General features: G+C 43.9%; 1 protein-coding gene across 8 annotated transcripts in view; it reads right to left on the reverse strand.

The window, feature by feature from the left end:
• Window positions 1-27,338, reverse strand: part of WT1 (WT1 transcription factor) — a 48,260-nt gene that overhangs the window by 12,990 nt on the left and 7,932 nt on the right. For 5 of the 8 annotated variants that reach the window (XM_016920635.4, XM_016920634.4, XM_063783976.1 and 2 more), the window contains exons 4-5: window positions 17,227-17,304; window positions 16,136-16,186 (exon numbers count right to left, since the gene is read on the reverse strand). In XM_016920635.4, the coding sequence (XP_016776124.1) occupies window positions 16,136-16,186; window positions 17,227-17,304 (129 nt within the window). The remainder of the gene's footprint in view (window positions 1-16,135; window positions 16,187-17,226; window positions 17,305-27,338) is intronic. The other 3 variants (XM_016920637.4, XM_016920636.4, XM_016920639.4) reach the window with 1 other exon arrangement.

Raw genomic sequence — 27,338 nt, forward strand, 5'->3', positions numbered from 1 at the left:
GGGATGAATGTTCTGCTCTAAAATTATTCTCTCCTTCAGATACAATGCCTCTATCTGCTCTACAGTTATTTTACTTCCAGATGAGATGAGGCAGACTGAGGTTTTTCACCCACACCAGCAGCACATTAGAATTACACCTAGAAGCATTGAGGAGAGCTCTTATGAAATAGCTCTGTGAAATGATGCAGCTGCTTTGCAAAATATCTGGCAGTTCCTCAAAAGGTTAGACATAAAGTTAACATATGACCCAGAAATCCCACTCTTAGGGATATTCCCAAGGGAAATGAAAACAGATGTCCACACAAAAACTTGTATACATTGTGCATTCGCAGCATATTCCTAAGAGCCAAAAAGTAGAATCAACCCAAATGTCCATCAACTGATGAATAGATAAATCAAAGAGAGTATCTTCATACAATGGAATATTATTCAGCAATGAAAAGGAATAAAGTACCAATACATGCTACAATATGGATGAACCTTTAAAATACCGTGCTAAGAAGCCATTCACAGAAGACCACATGTAGTATGATTGCATTTCTATAAAATGTCCAGAATAAGCAAATCTGTAGGGACAGAAACTAGATTAGTGGTTGGGTGCCTTGAACTGGGGGAGTTGGGAAGACAAAGAAAATGACTGCTGAAAATGTCCTAAAATTGTGGTAATGGTCATACAACTGTGAATATACTAAAAACCATTGCATTGTACACTCTAAATCGGTGAATCATACGGTCCGTGCAATCTATAAATCTGCTTTTAAAAAATTATCGGCAGGGGCGGGGGGGGGGGTCCTAGAAGGATGCATCAGTATATTTATTTATTTATTTTGAGATGGAGTCTCGCTTTATCACCCAGGCTGGAGTGCAGTGGTGCGATCTTGGCTCACTGCAACCACCGCCCCTGGGTTCAAGTGATTCTCGTGCCTCAGCCTCCGGAGTAGCTGGGATTACAGGCGCGCATCACCACACCCGGCTCATTTTTGTACTTTTAGTAGAGACGGGGTTTCACCATGTTGGCCAGGATGGTCTCGATCTCCTGACCTTCTGATGCGCCCACCTCGGCCTCCCAAAGTGCTAGGATTACAGGTGTGAGCTACCAGGCCCAGCCGCATCAGCATTTTTAAAAGCCTCCAGGTGGGATTAAACTGGCTGTCAGCACTGAGAATTCCATTCTCTGCCTCGATTACTCTAACAGTTGGTTCCAGGGGTCCTGGGCAGGGAGGCAGGTAAGCTGGTGTGTGGATCAGCCCACTCCATCTGGTGTGGTGTGGGAAAGCCTGGAGTTGACCCAATACTCACTCACCCAGAGGAGAGAGTGCCTGGAAGGGAAGAGTGTCTGCCAGGACAACTGAAATGTCCACACCCCCTAGGGCCACAGAAGCTGTAGGGTTTCACATTTACTTCTGGCTCTAAGCATTTTAGAAAGAACTGCCTGCCCCTCTAACCTACCACATCTTGTCTCCACATCCTTCAAGTAATTTTTGACTTATCTAGGGCAGGGGGAATGTCTCAAAGAAGTGGCCCCAGGGTCAAACCTGCAAAAATTGGGCAAAAATGCCAAACCCAAAGAACATATGCCCTTCTGACCCTTAGAATGTGTTTGTCAGGAGAAAGAGGCTGTGTCTGCCTTCCTTTCAATTACTTGGTACAGACAGTGGGAAAGTGACAGGTGATGACAATGGCCATTTGGCAGCAGAAAGAGGGCAGGACCAGAATGGTGCCATGGTGCTGCCAGAACATTTTGCCTCAAAGGCTGTGAAGAGAAGCTGCCTTTGCTTGCTTCAGTCATCTGCATGGAGCCACAATGTGACTTACACATTTGCTTTCTTTTTCTTTTTTAGAGCTTGCTCTAGTGCCCAGGCTGGAATGTAGCGGTGCGATCATAGCTCACTGCAGCCTTGAATTCCCAGGCTCAAGTGTTCCTCCTGCTTCCATCTCCCAAAGAGCTAGGACTATAGGTGCCCCGCACCATGCCCAGCTGATTTTTATTTTTATCTTTGTAGAAACAGGGTCTTGCTATGTCCTCCATAGGATGGTCTCAAACTCCTAGGCTCAAGTGATTCTCCCACCTTGGCCTCCCAAAGTGCCAGGATCACAGGAGTGAGCCACTGCACCTGGCCTACTTTCCACATTTTCTAGGGCTGAAGGATTTCTAGGGACACAACATTAAAGTTCTGCCATCGAAGGGTAAAAATTAGAAATCTGTCTTGACAGCTAAGCTCTGGGTGTTAGCTGGGTTCCTGGAGGGTGGGGGCATGGGAATAGACTTTCCTGAAGACAACTGTCTCATGAAATGAAGTGGTGTGACACTCAAAGGGAACAGCAATCTGCACAGCCGGATGCAAACCACAAACAAAAGAAGCAACAAGCAACAAGACTGTACCTGCCAAATATGCCAGTGGATTCTCCTACAAGGTCCATGAGGAAAAAAAAACAGCCAGGCCCCCACCTATGGGGACTTGGGTCTCCAAAGGACAAACACACCAATGCAATTCCACACTGTGGAAACCTGCAATTCAACACTTCCCAATGTAGTGTGCCCAGAACACCAAGTTCAACGTACTGGCATCTGCTGTGGTAGCAATTCTCTCTAAATAAGTTTTTAAAAAGCAACTCGGTCTGGGAACCATAGACTAATAGAGATAGAAAGGATCTAGAAAGGCCATCTACCCCAACCCCCATTTGGAGCAGAAATCTCTTCCAGCTTATGCCCAGCAGTTGATCAACATGACTGGTGACTAGTTTCCAAGATAGCCCATTCCATTTTAGGAGAGCTTTAAAAACAAGCTGAAATCTGTCTTCTCATTTCTGACTCCTGGAGAACCACTGAATGAATATTACTTTTTTTTTTTTTTTGAGACAGAGTCTGGCTCTGTCTCCCAGGCTGGAGTGCAGTGGCATGAAGTCAGCTCACTGCAACCCCCGCCTCCCGGGTTCACGCCATTCTCCTGCCTCAGTCTCCTGAGTAGCTGGGAATGCAGGCACCCGCCACCACGCCCGGCTAATTTTTTTGTAGTTTTAGTAGAGATGGGGTTTCACCATGTTGCAGGATGGTCTTAATCTCCTGACCTCATGATCCTCCCGCCTCGGCTCCCATTGTGCTGGGATTACAGGCGTGAGCCACTGCACCGCGCCCAGCTGCAAATATTATTATTTTACAGCCATCTGTATGTATCTCCTCTGCCCCATTGTAAACTTGGCCTTGAATACAAAGACTCTCTGCTCTTCTCTGCATCCTCTAAACTCAGTGACTGAGGCCGGACGTGGTGGCTCACGCCTGTAATCCCAGCACTTTGGGAGGCCGAGGCAGGCAGATCACGAGGTTAGGAGATCGAGACCAGCCTAGCCACCATTGTGAAACCCATCTCTACAAAAATACAAAAATTAGTTGGGCATGGTGGCACGTGCCTGTAATCCTATCTGCTTGGGAGGCTGAGGCGGGAGAATCACTTGAACCCGGGAGGTGGAGTTGCAGTGAGCCGAGATCGTGCCATTGCACTCCAGCCTGGGCGACAGAGCAAGACTCTGTCTCAAAAAAAAAAAAAAAAAAAAAAGATTTCAAACAGTTTTCATGTTTTTCTGTTTTGTTTCCTAGTAGACTTCCTTTTGAGACATAAGATAATTGACCCTGCTGAATGACAGGGAGAAGGGATTTATGAGTCCTTGGCCAAGATAGTCAGGAAGATCACAGGAATTGACAGCAAGGTGTCATCAGGCTATGGTTCCAAGTGGGGAAAAGAACAGTGAGTCTGGGGCAGGCAGGTAAAGTCATGGGAGAGGAGGTTCAGGGTAATATGACTGCTTCTCCTGTCCTGCCACAGAGACCACTCTGTGCTAGAAGCCACTCTCCAACTTAACAAAGATACTTTAGACAACAGTTCCTTTGGTTTTATTGTTCAACCAAGCACAAATCATCCATTTAAGCATTTAGTGCATCATCCCCTACCTTGTCCACAAGGACATCAAAAATATCAAATATCTTTTGCAATGAAGAGCCACAATATTAGTGAACTTCCACTATTGGACTGGTAATTCTACCCAAAAAGAAACGGACTTGGGCACGTGTCTTGCACACCACTAACCAACCTTGGTCATGATCCCTGTTTTCTCCCCAGCTTGTTCTCAAAGATCTGGCTTAATAACTTTTCCAAGAATTCATGCTAACTCTGTGGTTTCCAGAATCCACTGGGTTTTTTTCCTACTTGAAAACTAAGACATTTATCTGTCTCAACTCTTCGGTCACCTCTCTTATTCTCCATGAATTTCCAGGTTATTGGATAAGGAGGCAGTTATTTTATGTGTTTGCTAAATTGGTCAGAATATGGATTGACTCTTTTTAATTTAAAACAGAGCCATGAACTCAAATATTCCTATAGGGGCCAAGTAAGACAAGTAAAATGAAGGCGACCCTAAAGAATGAGACGACATTGAACTCACAGGGACGGCTACCCTGGCCACATCACCCTCTGACCAACAGAGGCAGCCACGACTCAGCTCTCCCAGCCAATAACTGTAAACAATGTGAACCCAGCATTGCTATACTTTTCCATTCTCAAAGAAAAGTAGGAAATCTGGACTTTTTTGAGAGCACCTGAGTTATAAGTTCTTGCGAATAATTGAAATTTTAAAGAATCACTGTCAGGTCAAATAAAACACACATCTGGCCCAAGGGCTGCCAATCTGCAACTTATTGTATGCATCTCATGAGCCTGGTGATTGAGATCAATAAAATTTATGTCTTTAGGGCATGTGGGTGGCTCACGCCTATAATCCCATCACTTTTGGGAGGCCGAGGCAGGAGGATCACTTGAGCCCCAGGAGTTCAGACCAGCCTGGGCAATATCATGGTAAGACGCTGTCTCTACAAAAAAATTAAAATTAAAATTAAAAAATGCTGAGCATGTTGGTGTGCACCTATAGTCCCAGCTAGTTGGGAGGCTAACGTGGGAAGATCACTTGTGCCCAGGAGTTCAAGGCTGCAGTGAGCCATGATGGCACCACTGCACTCTAGCCTGGGTGACAAGAGTTAGACTCTGTCTGTAAAAAAACTATATATTTTTAATATACATATATGTTATATATAATATATTCATAAATGTATAATAAAATATGTGTTGAATATATAAATATATAGAGAATATATACTTATACATAAATATATATATTTTTCAATCCTTAGAACCCTAGGAGTCATTCATTAAGTTCCATCACCTTACACAAATGACATAACTTCCTCCCTGGCCTCAGCTTCATGTAAAATGAAAATTACAGCACTTCCCCCATCAGACTGATGCAATAGGTCAGGTAAGTAAATCACAGTGCTTGGTATGCACTCAATAAGTGTTAAACTGTTGCTTATGTAGTATTATCCCCACTTTACAGCAAAGAATATTGAGGTTTAAGGAGACATTGCGTTATTTGCCCACAGTCGGATGGCAAGTGGCAGAGCTAGAGTTTGAGTCCAGGTCAGTGCTGTTCTTCCTTCCAAATGAGCTGGATAATCCTGGTGGTATTAACCCCACCCTACAGGTTCACTTTTATCATCATGAGACTTGAACGACTCCCAGCTCTTTTCTCCAGCGGGATGAATGAAATTAGGCATGCTGAAGGTTTTAAAGGTGAACTGGGGTAGAGGGAAAGGACTAGGGTAGAGGAGAGTTAGGGGAGTGGGGAAGGACAGGTTTGAAACATTCCCTCTTTAGCCTTCTTCAGCTTCTACTTGGAGGCACAACATGTAGTTTTGCATAAAGCAGTGGTCCCCAATGTTTTTGGCACCAGGGACCAGTTTTCTGGAAGATCATTTTTCCACAGACCAGGGGTGAGGTGGAGGTGGGGGTGGTTTTGGGATGAAATTGTTCCACCTCAGATCATCAGGCATTAGTTAGATTCTTATAAGGAGAGTGCAACCTAGATCCCTCACATGTGTAGTTCACAATAGGGTTCATGCTGCCATGAGAATCTAATGTCGCCACTGATCTGACAGAAGGTGGAGCTCAGGCAGTAATTCAAGGGATGGTGTGGCTATAAATACAGATGAAGCTTTGCTACCTCGCCTGCCACTCACCTCCTGCTGCAAGGCCCAATTCCTAACTGGCCACAGACCACTACCGGTCCATGGCCCGGGGGTTGGGGACCTTTGGTATAAAGAAAGCACAAGGCTAACTGATGAAAATGGCTGCTTATGTGCAACAGAGCACGAAGTTTACCCTCCACCAAAAAAAAAAAAAAAAAATTTATTTCTATTGAACTGGGAAAATAAGCAGAAGCAGTTATCAGCAGAACATGCACTTTGGCGCTTCACTTCTGGCAGTGGCCTGGACTGTACATTTTGCTAAACAGCTTTAAGATGCATAAAAATGTATCCTGAGAAAATTTGCTTTTCCTAGACAGCCAGCTTTAAAATGCATAAACACGGCCGGGTGCAGTGGCTCATGCTGGTAATCCCAGCACTTTGGGAGGCCGAGGTGGGCGGATCACCTGAGGTCAGGAGTTCGAGACCAGCCTGGCCAACATGGTGAAACCCCATCTCTACTAAAAATACAAAAATTAGCCGGGTGGGGTGGTGGGCGCCTGTAATCCCAGCTACTTGGGAGGCTGAGTCGAGAGAATCGCTTAAATCCGGGAGGCAGAGTTTGCAGTGAGCCAAGATCGTACCACTGCACTCCAGCCTCAGCGACAGAGCGAGACTCCGTCTCAAACACAAAAACAAAAACAAACAAACAAAAAATGCATACACACTTTCCTGAGAAAGTTTGCAGAAAGAGAAAAATGTCCCTCATGTAACACAAATTGTGAGCCCTCTTCCCGCTAAAAACACGTACACTGAGATTTGGCTCAGGAAAAAAAAAAAAAAAAAAAAACAAAAAACAAAACACTTAACATTGCAAGAGTGGCTTCTTTAGAAATGATTAACTTTGATATTCCACAGGCACATGAAGATTAATAAAAAGGAATTGAGGTTTTACAGATGAGGAAAACCAGAGCCGCCCTGAAATCCCTTATCAACAGAAGAAGTAAAAGAGAGAAAAGAAAAACAGCCTTTGGAAGGCAATTAGCATTCATATGAATATTCAGAAAGGGGGAACTTCGGCCTGTCATTTCTCTCTCCCACCTCTAGTTATTGGCCAGGCAGGCATCCCCCCATCTTCACCTCTGTCTTCTCCCCTCTGCAGAGTTAATCAGATTGAAGGGAAGCACCTGGGGACATTCAAACTCTTGTGTCTCTAAAACATGGAATTTACCCATCAACCCCTCTTCTCTCCCCACCCTTGATACTCAGGGCTCATACGTGAGATGCTGAAATGCCTGATTCTTTTCAGTGTTGACAATAAACCCTGCTGCAAGCCTTGAGAACCATCACCCCCTTGTTTAAGGATCTGTGCTAAGAAACTATGCTTCCTTAAAGTTTAAACACAAGAGAAGAGGCTGAACACAGTGCCACTCATCAATTACATTTACCTAAAAAAGAAAGAAAGAAAAAGGAAAAAAGAAAATAAAAAAAGAAACCCAAATCGAATCAAGCCTCTAGGAAATACAGGGGAGGCCAGGCGCGGTGGATCATGCCTGTAATCCCAGCACTACGGGAGGCTGAGGCAGGCGGATCATTTGAGGTCAGGAGCTTGAGGCCAGCCTGGCTAACATGGTGAAAACTCATCTCTACTAAAAATACAAAAATTAGCTGGGCATGGTGGCATTTGCCTGTAATCCCAGCTACTCGGGAGGCTAAGGCGGGGGAATCGCTTGAACCAGGGAGTCGGAAGTTGCAGTGAGCCAAGATCGCACCAGCCTAGCGACAGAGTGAGACTCCATCTCAGAAAAAAAAAAAAAAATGCTGGGCGCAGTGGCTCATGCCTGTAATCCCAGCACTTTGGGAGGCTGAGGCAGGCAGATCCCTTGAGGTCAGGAGATCAGGACCATCCTGGCTAACATGGTGAAACCCCGTCTCTACTAAAAAATACAAAAAATTAGCCGGGTGTCGTGGCGGGCACCTGTAGTCCCAGCTACTTGGGAGGCTGAAGCAGGAGAATCGCTTGAACCCAGGAGGTGGAGGTTGTGGTGAGCCAAGATTGGGCCATTTCACTCCAGCCTGGGCAACAGAAGGAGACTACGTCTCAAAAAAAAAAAAAAAAAGAAAGAAAGAAAGAAAAAAGAAAAGAAGGAAGGCAGAGGAAGGGAGGGAAAGAATGAGAGAAAGAGAGGAAGAAAGAGAAAGAACAGAAAAAAAGAAACACAGGGGAGAGAGGACCAAGTTTAAAAGACTGTAAGATAAAACAATCTGCCAAATCCAGACTGGAGGATATTCTACCAGAAAACTGACCTGCTATTTCCAATAAACCAATAGTCTGAGAAGAAAAGGGAGGAGGGGGCTGTTACAATATAAGCTAGACTTAGGAGAGGACAACTACCAAATAAAACAAAACACAACAAAACAATAAACCTCCGTGTAAATACTGTACTCTGTACTTACTGTGTACTCGTATGAACTACAGATTGCTGGACTTGAATTAATCAGCCCTAAGGGACTTAGGGCCAAAAGATCCAGGAGCATTCCCTAGGAATTCTCAGTGGTTATGCCACAGTGCTTAGGTTTAACACTTTACTCAATGAATATCCAATTTCCCTGTAGCCACAGTAAAGTAATTTCAAAAGTCACTTTCATATGCACTTATCAGATCTTATTTGGGGAATGAATAGATACTGGATTATCCACATTCAGAGCTGCTGGCAACCTGGCACAGATGCCCCTAGATCAACATAAATATTATTTTATTATTTGCTTGAGTGTGACATGCTCCATCTCTTTATTTTAAAAAGTAAAATTTTAAAAATACCAGAAGTAATTAAATATTTTAAAATGCTTGGGATGGGAAAAGTCTAAGCATGACCCAAAAGTCAAAAACTTGAAACTGTAAGACAAAAACTTACTATTTTTACCATAAAATAAAAATATCTGACAGAAAAAAACCATTAACAGAACTAAAATACAAACCAGAGAAAATATTTTCATTACATATGACAAGCAAAATAACTCTTATAAAGAAGCACTTTTTCTTTATTATTATTATTTTTAGAGAGATGGTCTCTGTTGCCCAGGCTGGAGTGCAGTGGCATCATCATAGCTCACTGCAGCCTCAAACTCCTGGGCCCAAGCACTCCTCCCACCTCAGCCTCCCAAGTAGCTGGGACTACAGGCATGCCAATATGCCCAGCTAATTTTTTAATTTTTTTGTTTTCTATAGAGATGAGATCTTGCTATATTGACCAGGCTGGTCTTGAATTCCTGCCTCAGCTTTCCAAAGTGCTGAGATTACAAGCATGAGCCACTGAGCCCGGCAGAAAGAACTCTTATAAATTAATATTGTTACTAGATGATCTATCCCAGCTTCTAGCTAAAGCCAGCCCCACCAACTTATCTATGGAGCCCCTTCTCTCCCACCTCCTTCAAGGACACTGTTCCAGTGATTCTGTCCCCTCCCATTGATCGTTTTTTTTCCTCCTCTTTTTTTCCTTTTATTTTATTATTATTATTTTTTTTTGAGACAGAGTCTTGCTCTGTTGCCCACACTGGAGTGCAGTGGCACGATCTCGGCTCACTGCAACCTCCGCCTCCTGGGTTCAAGCAATTCTCTTGCCTCAGCCTCCCGAGCAGCTGGGATTACAGGTGTGTGCAACTATGCTCAGCTAATTTTTGTATTTCTGTAGAGAACAGGGTTTCGCCACGTTGGCCAGGCTGGTCTCAAACTCCTGACCTCAAGTGATCCACCTGCCTCGGCCTCCCAAAGTGCTGGGATTACAGGTGTGAGCCACCATGCCCGCCCCATTTTTTCCTCCTCTTGATCATTCTCATCAGCAAACAAACATACAGATACTTCTATCTAAAGATAAATAACTAAATAAAAGCAGAACAATTTAAAACAAAACCACTCCTTCTCCCGACCTTCTTTCCCCAGCCAGCTAGAACCCCATTTTTTTGCTCCCTTTTGCAGCAGAACTCCATGAAAGCACGATCTTTACCTCCTCTCCTTATCTCTTAAACCCATCTGTTTCAGGCTTTTGTCTCTTCCCTCTAATATATTTAGAGGTAACTGCAATTAATAGTCTGACAAATGTTTCCAGAATTTTTTCTCTGAAGATATAAATACACCTCAAAATGTTTTTTTAAACAGTTATCTCTGGGTGGTGAGACGACAGATGAATTTTCTTTTCCTCTTTATAATGTTTTGGTCCCGTCTGAATTTTTTAAAAAATGATAAGCCTGTGTGACTTTTATAATCAAGGAGAAAATAACTGTTTTCATTTTAGATAAAGTCGCCATCTAGGCATACAGAACTACATCTGTTGTTTTAAAAATGAAGAGTTAGAAATAAAGCTAGAATAAATAAACTTGTTCGCTTTTAATAGAAAAACTCCTACTAAAATATGCAGTAGCTCCTCGTTTCAGAGAAACATTTATCTGGATAACTTTTTATTAGTGTAGCTTCCAGATCAGTGTTCTTCTACCTAGAGGTTATGATCTTTTCTTGGGCAGATGACAGGCAGAAGGATAAATGGTGAGTAGAGGGTCTCAGAAGAGATCAGGGATAGGAGAAGTCCAAATACTGCTTTGGATCATTAAGGTATCTTCCACTCATCTGATGTAACCTCTCCCTCTCCAATACACACACACACACAGACACACACACACACACACACACACACACACGCTTTTATCAATCCTCATTAACCTCACTTCACCTCCCTGTGCTACAATCACTGTGTTTCTCATTTCCAACTTGGCCCCTTCTCCATCCCAAACTTTCTTTCCTATCTTTCCTATTCAGCTCCTTTCTTCTCCAGATCTAAACAAACCTAGCATTTTTCCTCACCTCCACAAGATGAAAATAATTCCTTGCTTTAAAATAAAATAGTTAGAATCATGGTATGGAGATAAGTCTGCAGAGCCCAAAAATATTTTTTAAGAGGCTGAGAATATTTTCAAGAAGTCAAAGCTATCATGACAACTTCGCGATGGCCTATAAATATGCATTTGCTGAATTGAATCTCACCTGAAGCCAATCATTTTTATAAGAAAGGAAATGACACAAATGTACATGCATGGACAGGAAAGGGTCTAAAATTTTGTGCAACATCATTATCATCATAGTTTCATCTAGGCTTTTGGGGGGAGTTTTAATTTCCTTCTCTGCGTAGTTGTATTTTCTAACTGTTCTATAATTTATACACATTACTTACATAATAAAAAAATTCAATACATTCATTAAATGCATGTCCAAAAATACAAGGATAGAAAAGGCCAACAGCCAGGGAGGAGAAGGAAGAAGCAGAAAAGTGAGAAGCAAAGGAAAGAAGCTTCCGAATCAGTCCACACTAAGTGAGAGGGACACAGAGCTAAGTCACGAGTCTCCATCTTTATCAAACCCTGGAGTCCCATTCTTCGTTCTGGTTGGCAGGGTTAACAGACCCCAGGCCAAGTCCAATGCAAGGCAATAATAAAGAAAAAAAACTCTTTAAACGGCATTAAATGAAACTGTTTAAACGGGGGAAAATTAATAACTTGTTGCCGGGGGTGGAGATGAAGGAGTAGGCTCGGCAATGCTGATATTCACAGAACTGAGGCTCCCCACCTTCACTTTGCATCTCAGGCTCCGGGAGCCACTTAAAAGCAAGCTATCTATTTCCAAGAAGTAAATCTCTTGGACGGATACCTTATGTTCACGAGCCCGCGAGGGAAGGTGCTGGGCTGTGTATTGGAGCTCCCAGCCAGAGAAGACAGCTATCTCTTTTGGCACAGGTTCTCAGGGATGAGACCATGTCTAGCGGGGATTTTCTCCAGATTCGACAGCCTTGGCCCTACCAAAACGCACAGCTTTGTTTTCACCACACATCACTCATTGTTGAGTCTTTTTTGTTTTTCCTCTCAAGCATCCACAGGTTGAATACTGCGTGTTCCCAACAGCCTGTGAACTTCTTGGACCAGCAAAGGGACATTCATTTTGCTGAGCACTCCTTTCACATTTCTATTGTGTTCGATTTCCCACTCCCCCTACCCGAGTCCCCAGAGAATAACTTCTTCCTTGTTTTAATAACTTGGATCACAGTCAAGGTTGATGTGTTTCTCCATTTTGCAGGATATTTTCTTCAGAAGAGACAAAACAGAGGCCAACAGGGTAGGAGAGGCTTGTTCGGAAATCAGCAGCCATTGAGAACACACAGAAAATGTTTTCAAAGAAATAGAAAGCAGATAACACAAGGCACCATCAATAGAAGGCTTCAAAATGGCGGACTCATACTCAGAAAGATTCCCCAGCAACGTTTTCTCCCAGGGACCCACTTTAAAAATCTAATTTCATTTGTTTGGGGGTGAGGGAGAAGAAAGTACTTTCCGTAAAGTACCTTCTCACTGACTTAAATTGAAATACATTCTCCCATTGGAGGTCATAAAAGTAGCTGTGATCCCAGTGGGTATGCAGAAATTAGAAAATGAGTAAAGGGAGAAGGAAGAGAAAGGAGCGGTTCAGTCACACAAGTATATCCCACCTCTAACACAGCAAGTTTTCATTTCATCTGCCCATGTTCTTTATAGAATCCTATCCCCACCCATTGTAACACTGCTCCCTGACATCTAATGAAAGATGTCTCCGTGGACTTGCTTGGGATACAAGGAAACAAACCTATTCTTTGTGAAGCCACTTTTTTAAAAAAGAAACATTTTCAAGGAAAGAAGACCCGAACCAGCATTTAGTGGGGTTTAGTCTGAGGTACATGATCTTTTAATAGAAAATTGATAATGCCTCTTTTTTATGAGGGATATGGAAATTACATCTTTCTTCTCTAAAACATGAACCAAATCACCAGTTTTTCCTGTAATAGATCTACCTTGTCACATGATTTTTCTTACCATTGATTTCAAACAGTGTCGAGACACTAGTTATGAATGAACACAAAAAGTTATGTGTCTGAATTTGTCTTCATGGAATACCTTTTCTCAAATGTATTCTCCCTATTAATACTTTTCATACCATGGCAAAAGAAAGTAAATCCAGTATCACAAAGAACAATGACCCCAACCCAGATTGGTCTCCCCTGGGGAAAGGCCAAACTTTCTACTGGAATTACAGATTCAACTAAATCCAGTTCTGGGCTTTTCATGAGTTCGGAGGAGACAGCCAAGGTGTCACCATGTTTGAATGCTAAAAGTGAGGCAAACTGTGGGTCATGACACATCAGTGGGTTGTAAAATCAATCTAGTACATCACAATCAGCATTTTAAAAAATGAAATAGGATAGAGAGAAAATGTCAGCATGCAGAGCATGTCATAAGAGTATTGCTCAGTGAAAATCTATGTTGTGTGTGTGTATGTGTGTGCACATGTGTGTGTGTATATGGGATCTCACTGTAAAGGATATTTCTAACTGTGGTCACAGTCTGAAAGGTTTCCACCCATTTAAGAAGCTCTAATCTAGGGCCCAGGTCCTGGAGTCAGACAGAACTGATTCCAACATGGCTCTGCCACTCACTCACTATGTGACCTTGGTTAGATAGCTTAATCTCTCCACCTCCTCAGCTAAAAAATTGGATGTGGCCATAGTGTCCTGGGGGTTTTGTAAGATCAGATCAGAACAGAAGAGGAAACATGTACAGCCCCTCACACAGCACCCAATACTGTTTATATACATCCTTAGATAAATGTCCAATTCACAAAATGGAAGTGGAAATTCGTGGATTTACAGTATGTTCTACAGGGATAAATTCACAGTGTGAGAGAAGATGGTAGGCAATTAGCTAATTGTAACTTTTGCTCTGCAAAACAGCTGTTCTTTTGTGGAACTATCTGTTGGGCCATCTAGCCCTTTTTATAACAGCTCCCCGAATAAAGTTAATATTCGAGAAATATACATATATATTGTGTTTGTTTGTTTTGTTTTGTTTTGTGGAAGGGTCTCACTCTATCGCCCAGGCTGAAATGCAGTGGCCTGATCTTGGCTCACTGCAACCTCCGCCTCCCAAGCTCAAGCAATCCGCCCACCTCAGCATTCCAAGTAGCTGGGGTTACAGGCATGTGCCACCACGTCTGGCTAATTTTTCTGTATTTTTTGTAGAGAAAGGTTTTCACCACATTGTCCAAGCTGATCTCAAACTCCTGAGCTCAAGTGATCCACCCACCTCAGCCTCCCGAAGTGCTGGGATTATAGGTGTGAGCCACCATGCCAGGCCAAGAAATACATTTTTAGGCAGGGCGCAGCAGCTCATACCCGTAATCTCAGCACTTTGGGAGGCCAAGTGTGGCGGATCGCCTGAGGTCAGGTGTTCAAGACCAGCCTGGCCAACATGGCGAAAACCTGTCTCTACCAAAAATACAAAAATTAACCAGGTATGGTGGCAGATGCCTGTAATCCCAGCTACTCAGGAGGCTGAGGCAGGAGAATCACTTGAACCCAGGAGGCAGAGGTTCCAGTGAGCCGAGATCGTGCCACTGCACTCCAGCCTGGGTGACAGAGTGGGACTCCGTATCCAAAAAAAAAAAAAAAAAAAAAAGAAAGACATTTTTATTTCAGAAATCCTTTCTAAGATGTAAGTAACAGACCAATGAAAACTCTTCTCATTTTTTTCTTATGCAGGATTGAACAGAACAAATTGTTCACACTTTGTGCTTCATCCTTATAATACAGCTTCTGCCTCCTCAGCAAGTGACTAACAGTACGTGTCTAAAGACCTTAAAAAGTATCGAAATTATCTTAACCATGGAAATATCCAGCTGCAAATACATGCCAAAATTCCTTATCTGTAATTTTTGTAACTGAACAAACAAGCCCCTGTATTACAGCATGAAGAAGTTTTTGAAACTGAAATGTACTGCTCACTTCACAATCATGTTCTGTCTATCCTTGCTATTTAGCTTGGGGAAGGTTATCAAGTTCTGAGGAGAGGAGAAAGGAGAAAAGGAACGGAGCCAGAAAGAAAGGGTGGGACCAAGAAGCCAAGGAACTTAAGACGAGTTAAGAACAGGTAGAAAGGCCAGGCACGGTGGCTCACGCCTGTAATCCCAGCACTTCGGGAGACCAAGGTGGGCGGATCACCTGAGGTCGGGAGTTTGACACCAGACTGACCAACATGGAGAAACCCCATCTCTACTAAAAATACAAAATTAGCCGGGCGTGGTGGCAGTAGCTGTAATCCCAGCTACTGGGGAGGCTGAGGCAGGAGAATGGCTTGAACCCAGGAGGCGGAGGTTGCGGTGAGCGAGATGGCACAATTGCACTCCAGCCTGGGTGACAAGAGCTAAACTCCATCTCAAAAAGAAAAGAGAACGGGTAGAAAGACAGAATGCTAAAACTGTCAGCAGCCCCCCAGATGGAAGACAGGAGAGAAATAATTTAAAACAACAGAAAGCCTTTTCTTCGCGGTCCAGAGAGAGGAAGAGGAGATCTGGATAAAACTGCTGAAAAATTTGGGGGCGGGGGTGAGGTGAAGAACCTAACAGTAAGTCTTGGAAGATGAAATACAACTCTGCTGATTACTGAAGGATGAACCAAATAACAGGACTGGGCCAACACAATAAAGAAGAAAAGAGGGCGGCTGTTTGTGGAGTTAAAGCAGAGAGAAACAAAAAACAGCTACAGAAATGCCCCAAGGTGCAGAGTATAGGGCTGGGGAAGGTGCGAATGTTTGGGAATAAAAACAAACTTTGAAAAACAACAAAAAAACAAGTCTTTTCAAAGCCTGGCCTCAGACTTAGGGTAAGTTCTCCCTGAGAGATTTAAAGGTAAATAAAGAACAAGCAAGTTAAGATTGAAAGCCTTGACTGATCTAACAGGAACATGTGGCATTATGGTTGTAATGCCACAAATTTAGTATTTAGTATTTTGTGAAATATTCACAAAGAAATGAACAGGATGCTGCATAATTTTTTACATTGTTTTCCAGGGGCATGTTGATGAGAAATGCTACTCCCTCCATTTTGTCCCCAGCATGTGTACGATGAATAAGAAGAGGTGGGGGCGGGGGAGAGAGATTCTTCCCATCCACCAAATGCTACCCTGATTACCCACGTCAGTCCTAACTCCTGCATTGCCCCAGGTGCCAGTCAGCAAGGCCTACGCCATTTGCTTTGCCATCTCCGCATTGTCCACTCACTTGCTCTGCCCTTCTGTCCATTTCACTGAGCTGGAGCTCCCAGCAGCAACTCTAGAAGAGAAGAAGAGGTGGGGAGTGGGGAATGGAGCATGCATGGATCTGGCAAGCCCCCCAGATCCCAGAATCCAGTGAAAAGCCCCTCAATACACAGAGACATCAAGCTACTAGCTATCAAGAGTGCTGAACTAAGTCCCCAGTCCCACTGGGGCCAATGGTGGGGTGGAAGGCACCACCGGAGGCTGCAAAGAGCTTGGGCTTTGGAATCAGATCTGGACTTGGAATCCCAGCTCTAGCACTTAGTAGGATGTGAACCTGGGAAGTAACTTAACCCTCTGAGCTTGGTTTACTTATCTGTAAACCAAGCAGTACTTAGCTCTCATGAGAGTGTTGGGAAGATAAGATGAGGTAACCTGGAAGGGCACCTGACACGCTGCAGGCACTTCACGAGTGTTCTATGCTACTGCCCATCTCTTCACACTTGGTAGAAAATGAAAAGTGAGCTCTTTCAATGGTGAAAGCAAGTCCCACCTGCCTTCTTTTTTTTTACTTTTTCATTTTTAGGTGCAAAGGGTAGCTCCTTCTGATGTTTCCTGGCTGTATTCTCCCTATTATGGTTGTATTATCAAGTATGGAAAGAAAAACCCTGTTGGTGCAATCAGGTATGGGCATATCTGACTGTGAATTGCCCAGATCAGCATCACACAAATACAAATTTGGATCCTGGACTTTGCACACCCAAAACACTTCTTGATAAGATAGTGGAATGGTTAACAACTGTGATATCATAGTAAAACACAATTATTAAATGAGGTTGAATAGCCTTTGAAGAATTATAAAACATTCAACAAGACCATAATAAGTGTCCTCAATATTCCTTGTTCCAGATAGAAACACCCCACATTTATGTTTTTGAAAATTTAATACTGAACACAACTCACCAACTGGGGGAAGGAGGAAAGCGTTCTAATGTCACAGAGAGCTTTGCCCTTTCTTCTAAAACTGTACTCTCTTCATAAGTTCTAAGCACCTTTGAAATGGTTCAAACAGGTATAAGTTACTGTGGAAAGGCAATGAAATAGAGAAAACCTTACCCCTTTAAGGTGGCTCCTAAGTTCATCTGATTCCAGGTCATGCATTCAAGCTGGGATGTCATTTGGTATAAATTGTCACTGTTAGAAAAACATCCAGAGTTAGAAACACATAACCACAAAATAATACACAACTGTTTCTTCAAAAGCAATGGAGTTTTAACTTTTCTTGAAAGTGCAAGCCTCCACATTTTCCAGAATGACAGAATATGCAAATCTGAATTATTTTCATTTCATCCCACTGATCTCTGCACAGTTATACACTTCATACACAGCAGAAGGGATGTGAGAGTAACTCGGAAGCATTTTTTAAAACCTTTGTATAGCAACCATTGAAGTTTCTAAAGAAGTATTAAACCTTTGAGGGGAAAAGGCTAAGGGGAGTGAAACTTTGAAAGGCAACACAGGCTGGATAACTCAACATTAAAGTTAAAAGCCTGGAGCTGAAAGTAAAGACAGCAGATTAATTATTCGTGAAAAGGCCATTAAGTTGTTTTAATCAAAAGGATAAGTATCATGTGGATTTTGAGGGTCTGAAAAGTCAGAGTGATGGGTGATAAATGGTCTAAAAAGCAAGGATGTGACAAGCAGAAGAAAGACGATGATAAACTCTATGCACAGCGGAAGGAATCATTTTCTATATGTTTTATAATCCTGGTACAAGTCAAATGTAAAAAAAAAAAAAAAAGAGCCTAGTTCTATAAGATTCTATGAGGGAAATGGCTTATCATTTACATTAAGACTCCAAAGAAGTCTTACACCGCTATGTAAACCAACAAAAAGCTGTTCTGTCCCCTCTGTATTTATCTCATTCCTAGAAAATTAGCAGACGAATCAATTGCCAGAAATCTCCTAAATTACCAAGCTCCATCAGGAATAAATTTATGCCTGAACTGAAATGGTTAATTATGAAATTTGAGACCCAAGAGACCAAGAGTTTGTCTGGGACCTCTTGGTCTAAACACTTTACAGAAGAAAAATTTCACTCTACCTTCATGGCAGAAATGAAAAAAGATAAGAGGCATTTAATATCCGATCTGTGGTATCAGATTGCAGATATAGGACCATCTCTGTCTGGTCATGGCATTCTTTTAAGCTGCTTCACTGGGCAGAGGCAACACCAAATTTTAATTCAGAAAGGCTTTTTTCAGGCCAAGCATAACTGGGAACTTGAGGAGGGGAGAGGGAAATTACAGCAACTCAGAATAAATGAATTCTGTGCTCTCTTTCCGCATAGCTTGATAAATCATGGCAGAGCCCATCTGACTCTCATATAATAACTCTGAAAATTATTTGGAACTCCTTAGTGGTGGGTACACAGGATAAGGAGGAAATCAGATTCCAGGAGGGAATTTTGCATATGAAAAGTGAAGTGACTTCAAACTCAAAGTATGTGCCGTTTCATTAGTCAGTGTGTATCTGGACGCCGTCACTCATCCCCGTGTCTGACTGGCTATTATGCTACTACAATATCCTACATATCAATGAAAAAAAATGATGAGTTTCTCCTGCAGCTTCCTTGTTTGTAGCAGCAGCCCGTACTGGTCTGTGCCACAACATTTTGCAATTCCACAAATTCTTGCTGTAAGGCTGGAGTAATTAATTCCTGAAGGACCCCAACTTTTATTAGAAGTGCCAGCCTGCAGCATTTACCACAGGAGAGTTTCTTGAACTTTCTTTGGGCTGACAGTTCATTAATAAGCGGCCTCCTCCACAATCTCTCTACTGGTTTTTGTTCTCCTGCGCCTTTTCATCAAGCAATCCATTTATTAATCTTACCATTAATCTCAGCCAACAGGCATTGTATTCCCCAGGCAGCTCTATATTTTTGTCACTAATTTTTAAAAAATTGTTCACCAACTAAAATCACTCAGCCCCAGTTGACAATTTTCCTAGGCCCTTTGGGGATATGGGATCTTTCTGAAATTATTTCATCCTTTCACAACTCAGAAAATCATAATTTTCAAGAGAACTGGGAAAGAAAGATGAGTGACAGACGCTGATGCAGAAGGGTGAATGAATCCCAAATATCTAACTTTATGAGTTGGAAATTTTCTCACAGACTTAAAGAATAGTCTGGTTGATTCCTAAGGTCTCTGTAAGGAAGTACCCCAAAGAGAAAATGAACATTTTTTTTCGTTAGACGGAGTCTCACTCTGTCGCCCAGGTTAGAGTGCAGTGGCGCTATTTCAGTTCGCTGCAACCTCAGTCTCCCATGCGCAAGCAATTCTCCTGCCTCAGCCACCCAAGTAGCTGGGATTACAGGCATCTGCCACCATGCCCGGCTAATTTTTGTATTTTTAGTAGACATGGGGTTTCACCATGTTGGTCAGGCTGGTCTCAAACTCCTAACCTCAGGTGATCCACCCGCCTCAGCCTCCCAAAGTGCTGAGATTACAGGCATGAGCCACCGTGCCTGGCCAATATTTTTAATGGCATTTTCTTGGCCCTCAGAAGGCAAACCTTCTCAAATACAGGGTCTATGTCTTACATATATGACTTTTTCTAGTGTGTACTGTACTGTCTAATATGGTATACGCTGGCCAAATGTGACTCATGCCACACATTAAAATGATAAGATTTTTTGCTATATTGAGTCAAATATGCTATATGAAAAATTAATTCCACAGCTTCTTATTTTTTGAATGTGGTTACTAGCAAATTTCAAATTACATGTATGGCTTGTGTTATGTTTCTATTGGACAGTGATGTTCCATAAGTTTTGGGACATTGAGCAAATCAGTTCAGCTCCCTGCCCCTCAGTTTTCTCATCTGTTCAATGGGAATATTAATCTCCATCAGTCTAACTGTACAGAAATGTTGTGAGGCCCATAAAAGGTAATGCCCTCAATGGCCCTTTGAAGATGATACAGATAATATACTTTAATTACTTTAATTTGTTCTAACCTACCAAATTTTGCACAGCACTTTCACACATTCTCAATACTGCTCACAACTTTGTGAGGCAGATGTAATTCTGAGTCCCCATTTATTAGATGAGGGTTGAGGCACAGAGAGATGCCCAGTGCTGGCATGCCTGATGCCCCCACCCTCACTCTGCCCTGCCCCTATGAAGGCATCCTGAGCCTCATCCTCTCATTACCATTTATATAATAATAATAATAACAATAATACAGACAAGAGTCTGGAGGTGAAAGAGAATATGCTCAAGGGAGCATCGTGACCTACTCAGTCTCTAGAAAATGACGATGCTGCAAGATGCCCCGTGTCCTCTTCAGCTCACTAAGGACAGTGTGCCAAGATCCCAATAGAAGCCCCCTTCGCCATTCTAGCTGTCCTGATAGCTTAGCCTGCAAACTCTCAGAAGAGGAGGGAAGGTGGGGAGGATGTATGGGAGAGAAGGACTTTCAGAAAATCCCCAAGCTACTAATAGGTTTCCTGAGGCCAGAGATAGGATCAGAGCACAGTTTTAACCACATCCTGCCTTTTGCTGGCTGGGGCTCCTCAGCTGCTCAGTCAGTGGGCCTGGCTGGCACGGCCTTTCAAATGGAAGTCAATGACAGCAATGACAATAACGGCTGCTGGGGAGGGGACAAAAATGTGAACTGGAGCTAAAAATACTGGGCCGAAGCATGCTCAGGCTCTGATCTCTTTGGGCAATCGCTCAACACCCAGCTCTCATCATGGAAGCCCATGGAAAGAGGCAGCTTCGTTCAAGGAATATAGAGCCTCTGGCAAATGAAGCATCTAATTACTCAATAACCACTGTAGGTGCCACCACCTCATTCCCAGAGGAGATCAGATAAGCAGGTGGTTTGGCTTACAGCGACCACTGTGGTCACGTAGGCATTTCAGCTCCAACCGTCTAACTCTGCCTGTTCGGAAGTGAACTTTCAAATTGCAGGCTGCCAAAATGTATTCCAAAAGTCACGGTGTCCTTTATATTTTTTAAGTAGATTTTTTTAAAAGTCACTTGTTTCCTATGTATGAATGTTTGAAGTTGGAGGCAAAGGAAAGAGGAAAGAAACTTCTATAACTGGGATTAATGCAAGTTGGAGTAAAATAAAAGGAAGTCAGTCCTAGCAAAAAGGGGGAGCTTAAAAGGAAATCAGTAGTAGATCATATAGAGTTTGTTTTGGCCTGAACTGCAGTATTATTAAGTTCTCGACCTCTGCACAAAAAGAAAGGAAGAAAAAAAGCCTCCGCTGTTATCTAGACGAGAACTCCTCCACTCTTCAAACGCATGTGTGATTCAAGCACATTTTCATCTTTAAGTCTGTTTATTATATTCAGCAGAATAATTTGTGTCATCCAGGGAATAGAACCATCTAACCTGGCTGAGATCAGGGTCACCTCTGCCACGTAGCTGCTGGCTGGCCAGGTAACATCTTGGAAGAAGTAAAGAGCTGCCCCCAGAGGATAAAAAATAAAAAGGCTCAAAGTAGACATAACTGGCATCTGTGATTAGAATTCATGTTTCCAGCTTTTTCGGTAATAGCTGTGCCCCACACCAACAGAAAGGCCTCTGTGGGTGTACCTCTACCTAATAACTTAACAGAGGGTGCAGCCAGACTTCCACACACCCTTTTCCTGTGCTCCTCCCTTTGAGGTGCTTTGCAGCCTGCCTGCCTAGAAATTTCTGCCCAGCAGGCCATGATGAATAATTATTTCACAGTCACTCTCTTGGTATTGTAATTTCTCTCAAGCTCACCAGCTAACCAAAGAAAAACCCACTGGGGATTCCATTTCTATTAATAAACACTTGGTCAGCACAAAAGTTACAGGAATATTTGGAACTAGATTTTTCCTCCTCCCTGGAGACGAGTTTAATTCAAGCCTGTGGCTTTGATAACATTGCCCATCACCCTGGAAGCCGTTTCAGACCTTCCACCTTCTGCCTATCATTGCAGGAAACAAATATTGATTTTCTACTAAGGGAAAAGGCAGTGTGCAATGTACATAGGTACACAAGTGAAAAGAGGCATTATTAATTACAATTTTATTTTCTTGGGCATGGGCCGTCATCTGATTTCTGTCTATGTTGAAGGCCAACCCAAGTGGTAGATCGGCACTTCCCACTGAGTTATGGAACCCAAGATTTCCCAGAAACTCTATGGCTGCTGAGGAAGTTTCTCTCATATGAAAAATAATCTACTTGTAACAGGCTCCACTGTCAATGTCACCATTTGTGAATCATCACATCCAGTTCAAAACAGACTAACATTGAATGATTGCTTCCAGAGTCGGAGTGGTTTCACCTGCTAACAGGCAAAAGTACAGCAAAAGGAAATATCCTCATTTAAATTCGTAGCACAGTTGCTAAAGAAGAATATGCAAACCTAATAAAAGAGCAAAAGGAAAGGGAAAGGGCTAGAATGCCTAAAAGAAACAATCAGTGTGCATGGGAATATTTTTCAAACGCAGTGCCCAGAACTTTTCAAAGTAGCCATGAGGATCATATGTGAAGTCGGTATAGTCAAGGACTGGGGTCTCCGAGGAAGTCAGCAAAAAGATGAGGCAAAGGGACTCTGGGAAGGAAAGACAGCAGAAAAGGCCCAGCTAGCTGCCTTTTCTAGGTAGAAATTAGGGGGGAAATTGTGCCTAGTAAGGTTAGACCCCACTACTCCCTACACTGACAGAAGAACTTTTCCCTGGTACCTTCCCTCTGGGCAAGCCCAAACCAGGGTGGTCCTGGAAGCAGTCATTCTTTCTGGGTCTGGATGGACAGGGAGAAAGGTCTCTGCCCTGCAATTCTTTAGGTGCCTGGGCTGAACTTCACCCCAACAGTTCACACCCAGTGGTAAAGACAAAACTGGAGGAGTCTGGAGTTTGAAAGACAACTGCTCTGTGTGTTAGAACTTCAGGAGAATGCTCAAGCCTGCTTCTGATAATGGCCTTCAGGGAAAACGCTGTCCCAAACCACTAAGAACTTTCTGTTGAAAGCTACAGGTAAAACTAATGGATAACTGACTTCTTTCACAACTGTGGGAAATAGGAGACCATCCTTGAGTGAGACTGAGGACAGATGCCACCTTCACAAAGAGAATGGCACTTATCCATCTAGAGAGAAAGCAAGTGCAGAGGGTAGGAGGATGGATTCTGGAGCTTTATTGCCTGAATTTGAACACCACTTCCATCCCTTAACTGTGTCACACTGGGGAAATTTACTTCTCAGGGCCTGAGTTTCCTCCTCTGTAAAATGGCAGTGATAACCTGTTGTGTCCTTCAGAGAGTCACTAGGTAGATTAAATAAGTCAATACTTGTAAAGTGCTTACAGTGGTACCTGGTGCATGTTAAGTCTACATAAGCATGTGCTCTTATGATTTATGAGCAAAAGTGATACATTGGCCTGGTGCGGTGGCTCACGCCTGTAATTCCAGCACTTTGGGAGGCCAAGGCGGGTGGATCACAAGGTCAGGAGTTTGAGACCATCCTGGCTAACACGGTGAAACCCCCTCTCTACTAAAAATACAAAAAATTAGCCAGGCGTGGTGGCACATGCCTGTAGTCCCAGCTACTTGGGAGGCTGAGGCAGGAGAATCTCTTGAACCCGGCAGGCAGAGGTTGCAGTGAGCCGAGATTGCACCATTGCACTCCAGCCTTGCAACAGAGCAAGATGCCATCTCAAAAAAAAAAAAAAAGTGATACATTGCCTATACAAGGGGAGTAATCAGATAGGGAATCCTGCATGGTCTGGTGTCACTCAGTGATTCAGAGCACAGCTGGGCTGTGAAGTCAGAGAGACTAAGGATCAAATCCTGATTCTGATTCTCACTTGCTGTGTGACTTTGAGCAAGTTACTTTGAGACTCTGAACTTAAACTAGAAATTATAGTACCTGCCTCAACGAGTAGTCAAAAGTGTTAAATGGGTAAACTGAGTGAACCATTTAACATCATGCACAGCAACATATAGTCAGCATGCAATAAATTCCAGTTATTACATTATAAGGACTCATGCTGTCATCCAACAATGATCACTGGGTTCCGTAAGGGCAGACACCTGGTTTCAGAAACCCTAGTGACCTTTACACAAAACTCCACCCACCTTCTATATGAGAGGAGAGGGTAAGGAGGATAGAGAAAACCACCTCCTGTCACTTCCCATAAGTTGCTGATTGAATGTATTTTCTATTCACTGTTGTTCATAGCCACAACAAATATATATGCAGCTGCAACTCCTCAGAACTGTCACCTGAGAGAAAGGAGGGAATTGTGCAGGGGACAAGGAAAGAACTGGGATTTTGAGAATGTCCTCAAAGCACACTCCACACTGTATTTTGCTTATTTAATGTCAGATCTGTACCATTACCTTTCTTTAGACTGACAAGGGAAAGTATATCCAAAGACTGGGAAGAGGCCCAGCACAGCGGCTCACACCTGTAATCCCAGCATTTTTCAAGGCCAAGGTGGGCAGATTACCTGAGATCAGGAGTTTGAGACCAACCTGGCCAACATGGTGAAACCCTGTCTCTACTAAAAATACAAAAATTAGCTGGGCATGGTGGCCAGCACCTATAATCTCAGCTACTTGGGAGGCTGAGGCACAAGAATCACTTGAATCTGGGAGATGGAGTAGCAGTGAGCCAAGATTGTGCCACTGCACTCCAGCCTGGGCGACAGAGTGAGACTGTCTCGAAAAGAAAAAAAAAAAAAAAAAAAAAAGACTGGGGAAGAAAAAGTTTGGTGAGGGAGGGGGAGGAAAAGCTGGGCAGTCAGCCTCAGGGGGTCAAATGCAGCAAGGCAAACAAAATACAAGCAAGCTTTCCCCAGAAAGTCCCAAACTTTAGAGAGAAAAATGAATGAAACCAGGGACCAGTAGAAGCACCACTGAATACCTAAAATCCAAAAGTTAGGGTGTTAAGCAATTAAAGTTTAGTCCTATTTTTTATGCTTCTTCAACCATTACATTCACAAAAGCATTTAAATACCCTTTCAAACTTGTTTAGGAGTAGGAAAGAGGGAAACCATATAACTGCAGTAATGTTGGTGCACAGACCCAGGTTTAAAACATTCCTACACCTGCCCATTCATCTTTAGACTGCAAGGGAAGCACATGATCTTTGAAAACTGATTGGAAATGTTAATTTAGAGTGAATGGAGCTTTCAAGATCCAGACAGCACAAATTCCAAGGGAACAAACTCTTCCTACAGGGGTCACAAATTCTTTTTTGAGATGTTACTACTTGGGAAATTTTCTGTGAGAGGGAAAAATAGTATTTTTATTGGATTTGTGTAAAAATAACAGGACCAAAGAAAGTTCCTGAATTATAAAGAAAGAAGATAGAAATAAACAAATACTCCTGAAAGGTGAATTTGATGAAGTGCTTAATACAGTGGCCAATCAGAAGCTGGATTAGAAAACGTGAAAATTTATGTGATGTTTCCTACTTCCCTAGCAACCACAAAATCAGACCTAAGTCAAAATCCACCATAGGCACCCTGGAGAATTGCTATTAAACCAGTGGTAATGATCGCTTTTTCCTGGACTCCTCTTTCAAGGCTGCCAGGTCCTCTGATGGACCCCTTCCTAGGGTCCCACAGGGTGAGTCTCGGCTTGGGAGAGGGGAGTAACGGATGTGTGTGTAGCTTCGAGTCACTGATGCACCAGACTGCAATGTCTTCCAGTCCCCAACCCCCAAGAACACCTCCCATATCGACAGTGCCCACTCCCGCATCAAGGTCTTCTCTCAGCCTAGTGTGACACACCAACTGAGTCCACAGGGAGCTAAGGAGGAAGGGGTGGACCAAGGTCATTACGTGGGAACCATTCCAACAGCCCGCCTGATGGCTACTAGAATAACAGCAATGACACCCTGGCAATGGGCAGGAGCAGCTACACAAGAAGAATGGCAATGGCCCCGCTGCCAGTTTTGCTAGGGAAGGAGATTCACCTCAGAGAATAGGTGCGAATCCTGCCCCCATTCCAAAGACTTTACCCACCGAAGGGAGGCGCTGAGGTGGCAGGCTTGGGGCAGCATGCCGCGCCTGTGGTGCAGAACAGGAATGATTTCTAGCTAGGGACGCAGAAAAAGAAGGATGGGGAGGTGCGACCATTGCTGTTCTTGCCCACCGCCTGCCTCCACCCGCCCAGAAAAAAGTGTGATGAGGAATCCAAGTTTCGAATAGATAAACCGGATGTTCCGGGGGAAAAAAAGAAAAAAAAAAGGTTTCCCCAGTCCGCGAGCCTCAGGCGTTAGAAATAGAAGGGGCGCATCCCTGCACCTCTCTAGAAACTCCCGGGAAGGAGAACCTTAGATGCGAGAGCCAGGCCAGCCCCGGGCTCACTCTCGTAAAGGCAGCAAGGGCCTGGGGCTGCGCCTCGCTCCTAATCGAGGACTCCCGCCCCTCCTCCACCTGCGGGACTGGACAGTCCCCCAGGCGCGGCCACTCCCCCACCCAATCTCCCAGGGCAGGCGCTTTTCCTTCCTTCATGACCTCACTACCTCCTTCCCTTGACGTCAGCCCCGGGTCCCCGCGCGGAGGGGCGGGAGGATGGGGATGGGTTTGGGGGCAGCCGGTGTCAGGATCCCCGAGCACCAGGGAGGAGGGGGCTATGAGGTCATGCGCGCCCAATCCCGGGCCGCACAGGCCTCGCGCTGCTGCTCCCCGGCCCCCGCCCCAACTTCCAGCCCAGTGCGGGCTGGTGTGCGCCGCAGTTACTAGGCAACCCTATCGCAGACGCGGGCGGCCGGCCAAGTTCACCCAAAGTTGAAGAAAAAATTTGGGGGAGAGAAGGTGGAGCGAGAGGCGAGAAGAGGAAGCACGGAGCGGGGAAAAGCTTGGAAGGGAATGAAGCTGGCCTTGGGCCTCCCGCTCACAGGAAGAAGGTCCCACGCGGGCCAGAGCAGCCTCCCCGCAGGGCCCTGTTGCGACCCGATCTCCGTCCCGCACCCAGGCCGGGGGCCCACCCCAGAGCGTAGCAGGGGCGCTGGGAACGACGTCCACAAAGCGCTGCCACGGGTCGAAACCCTGGAGGGTTGAGGTGGGGAGAAGGCTGTGGCCAAGGCTGTGGCCGAGGGTACGCGCCTTCGAGGTAGTCTGGCCGGTGTGGCCATTGGATGGGTTTGAGGTCTCAGAACCGAGTGGGAGTGGACTCCGTGTTTAATATTTAGTCCCGATGAAGGTAAATTCCTCCCAGTAAAGACCTTCTAA

Source organism: Pan troglodytes, chromosome 9 (genome assembly GCF_028858775.2).
Source record: "Pan troglodytes isolate AG18354 chromosome 9, NHGRI_mPanTro3-v2.0_pri, whole genome shotgun sequence".
NCBI lineage: Eukaryota > Metazoa > Chordata > Mammalia > Primates > Hominidae > Pan > Pan troglodytes.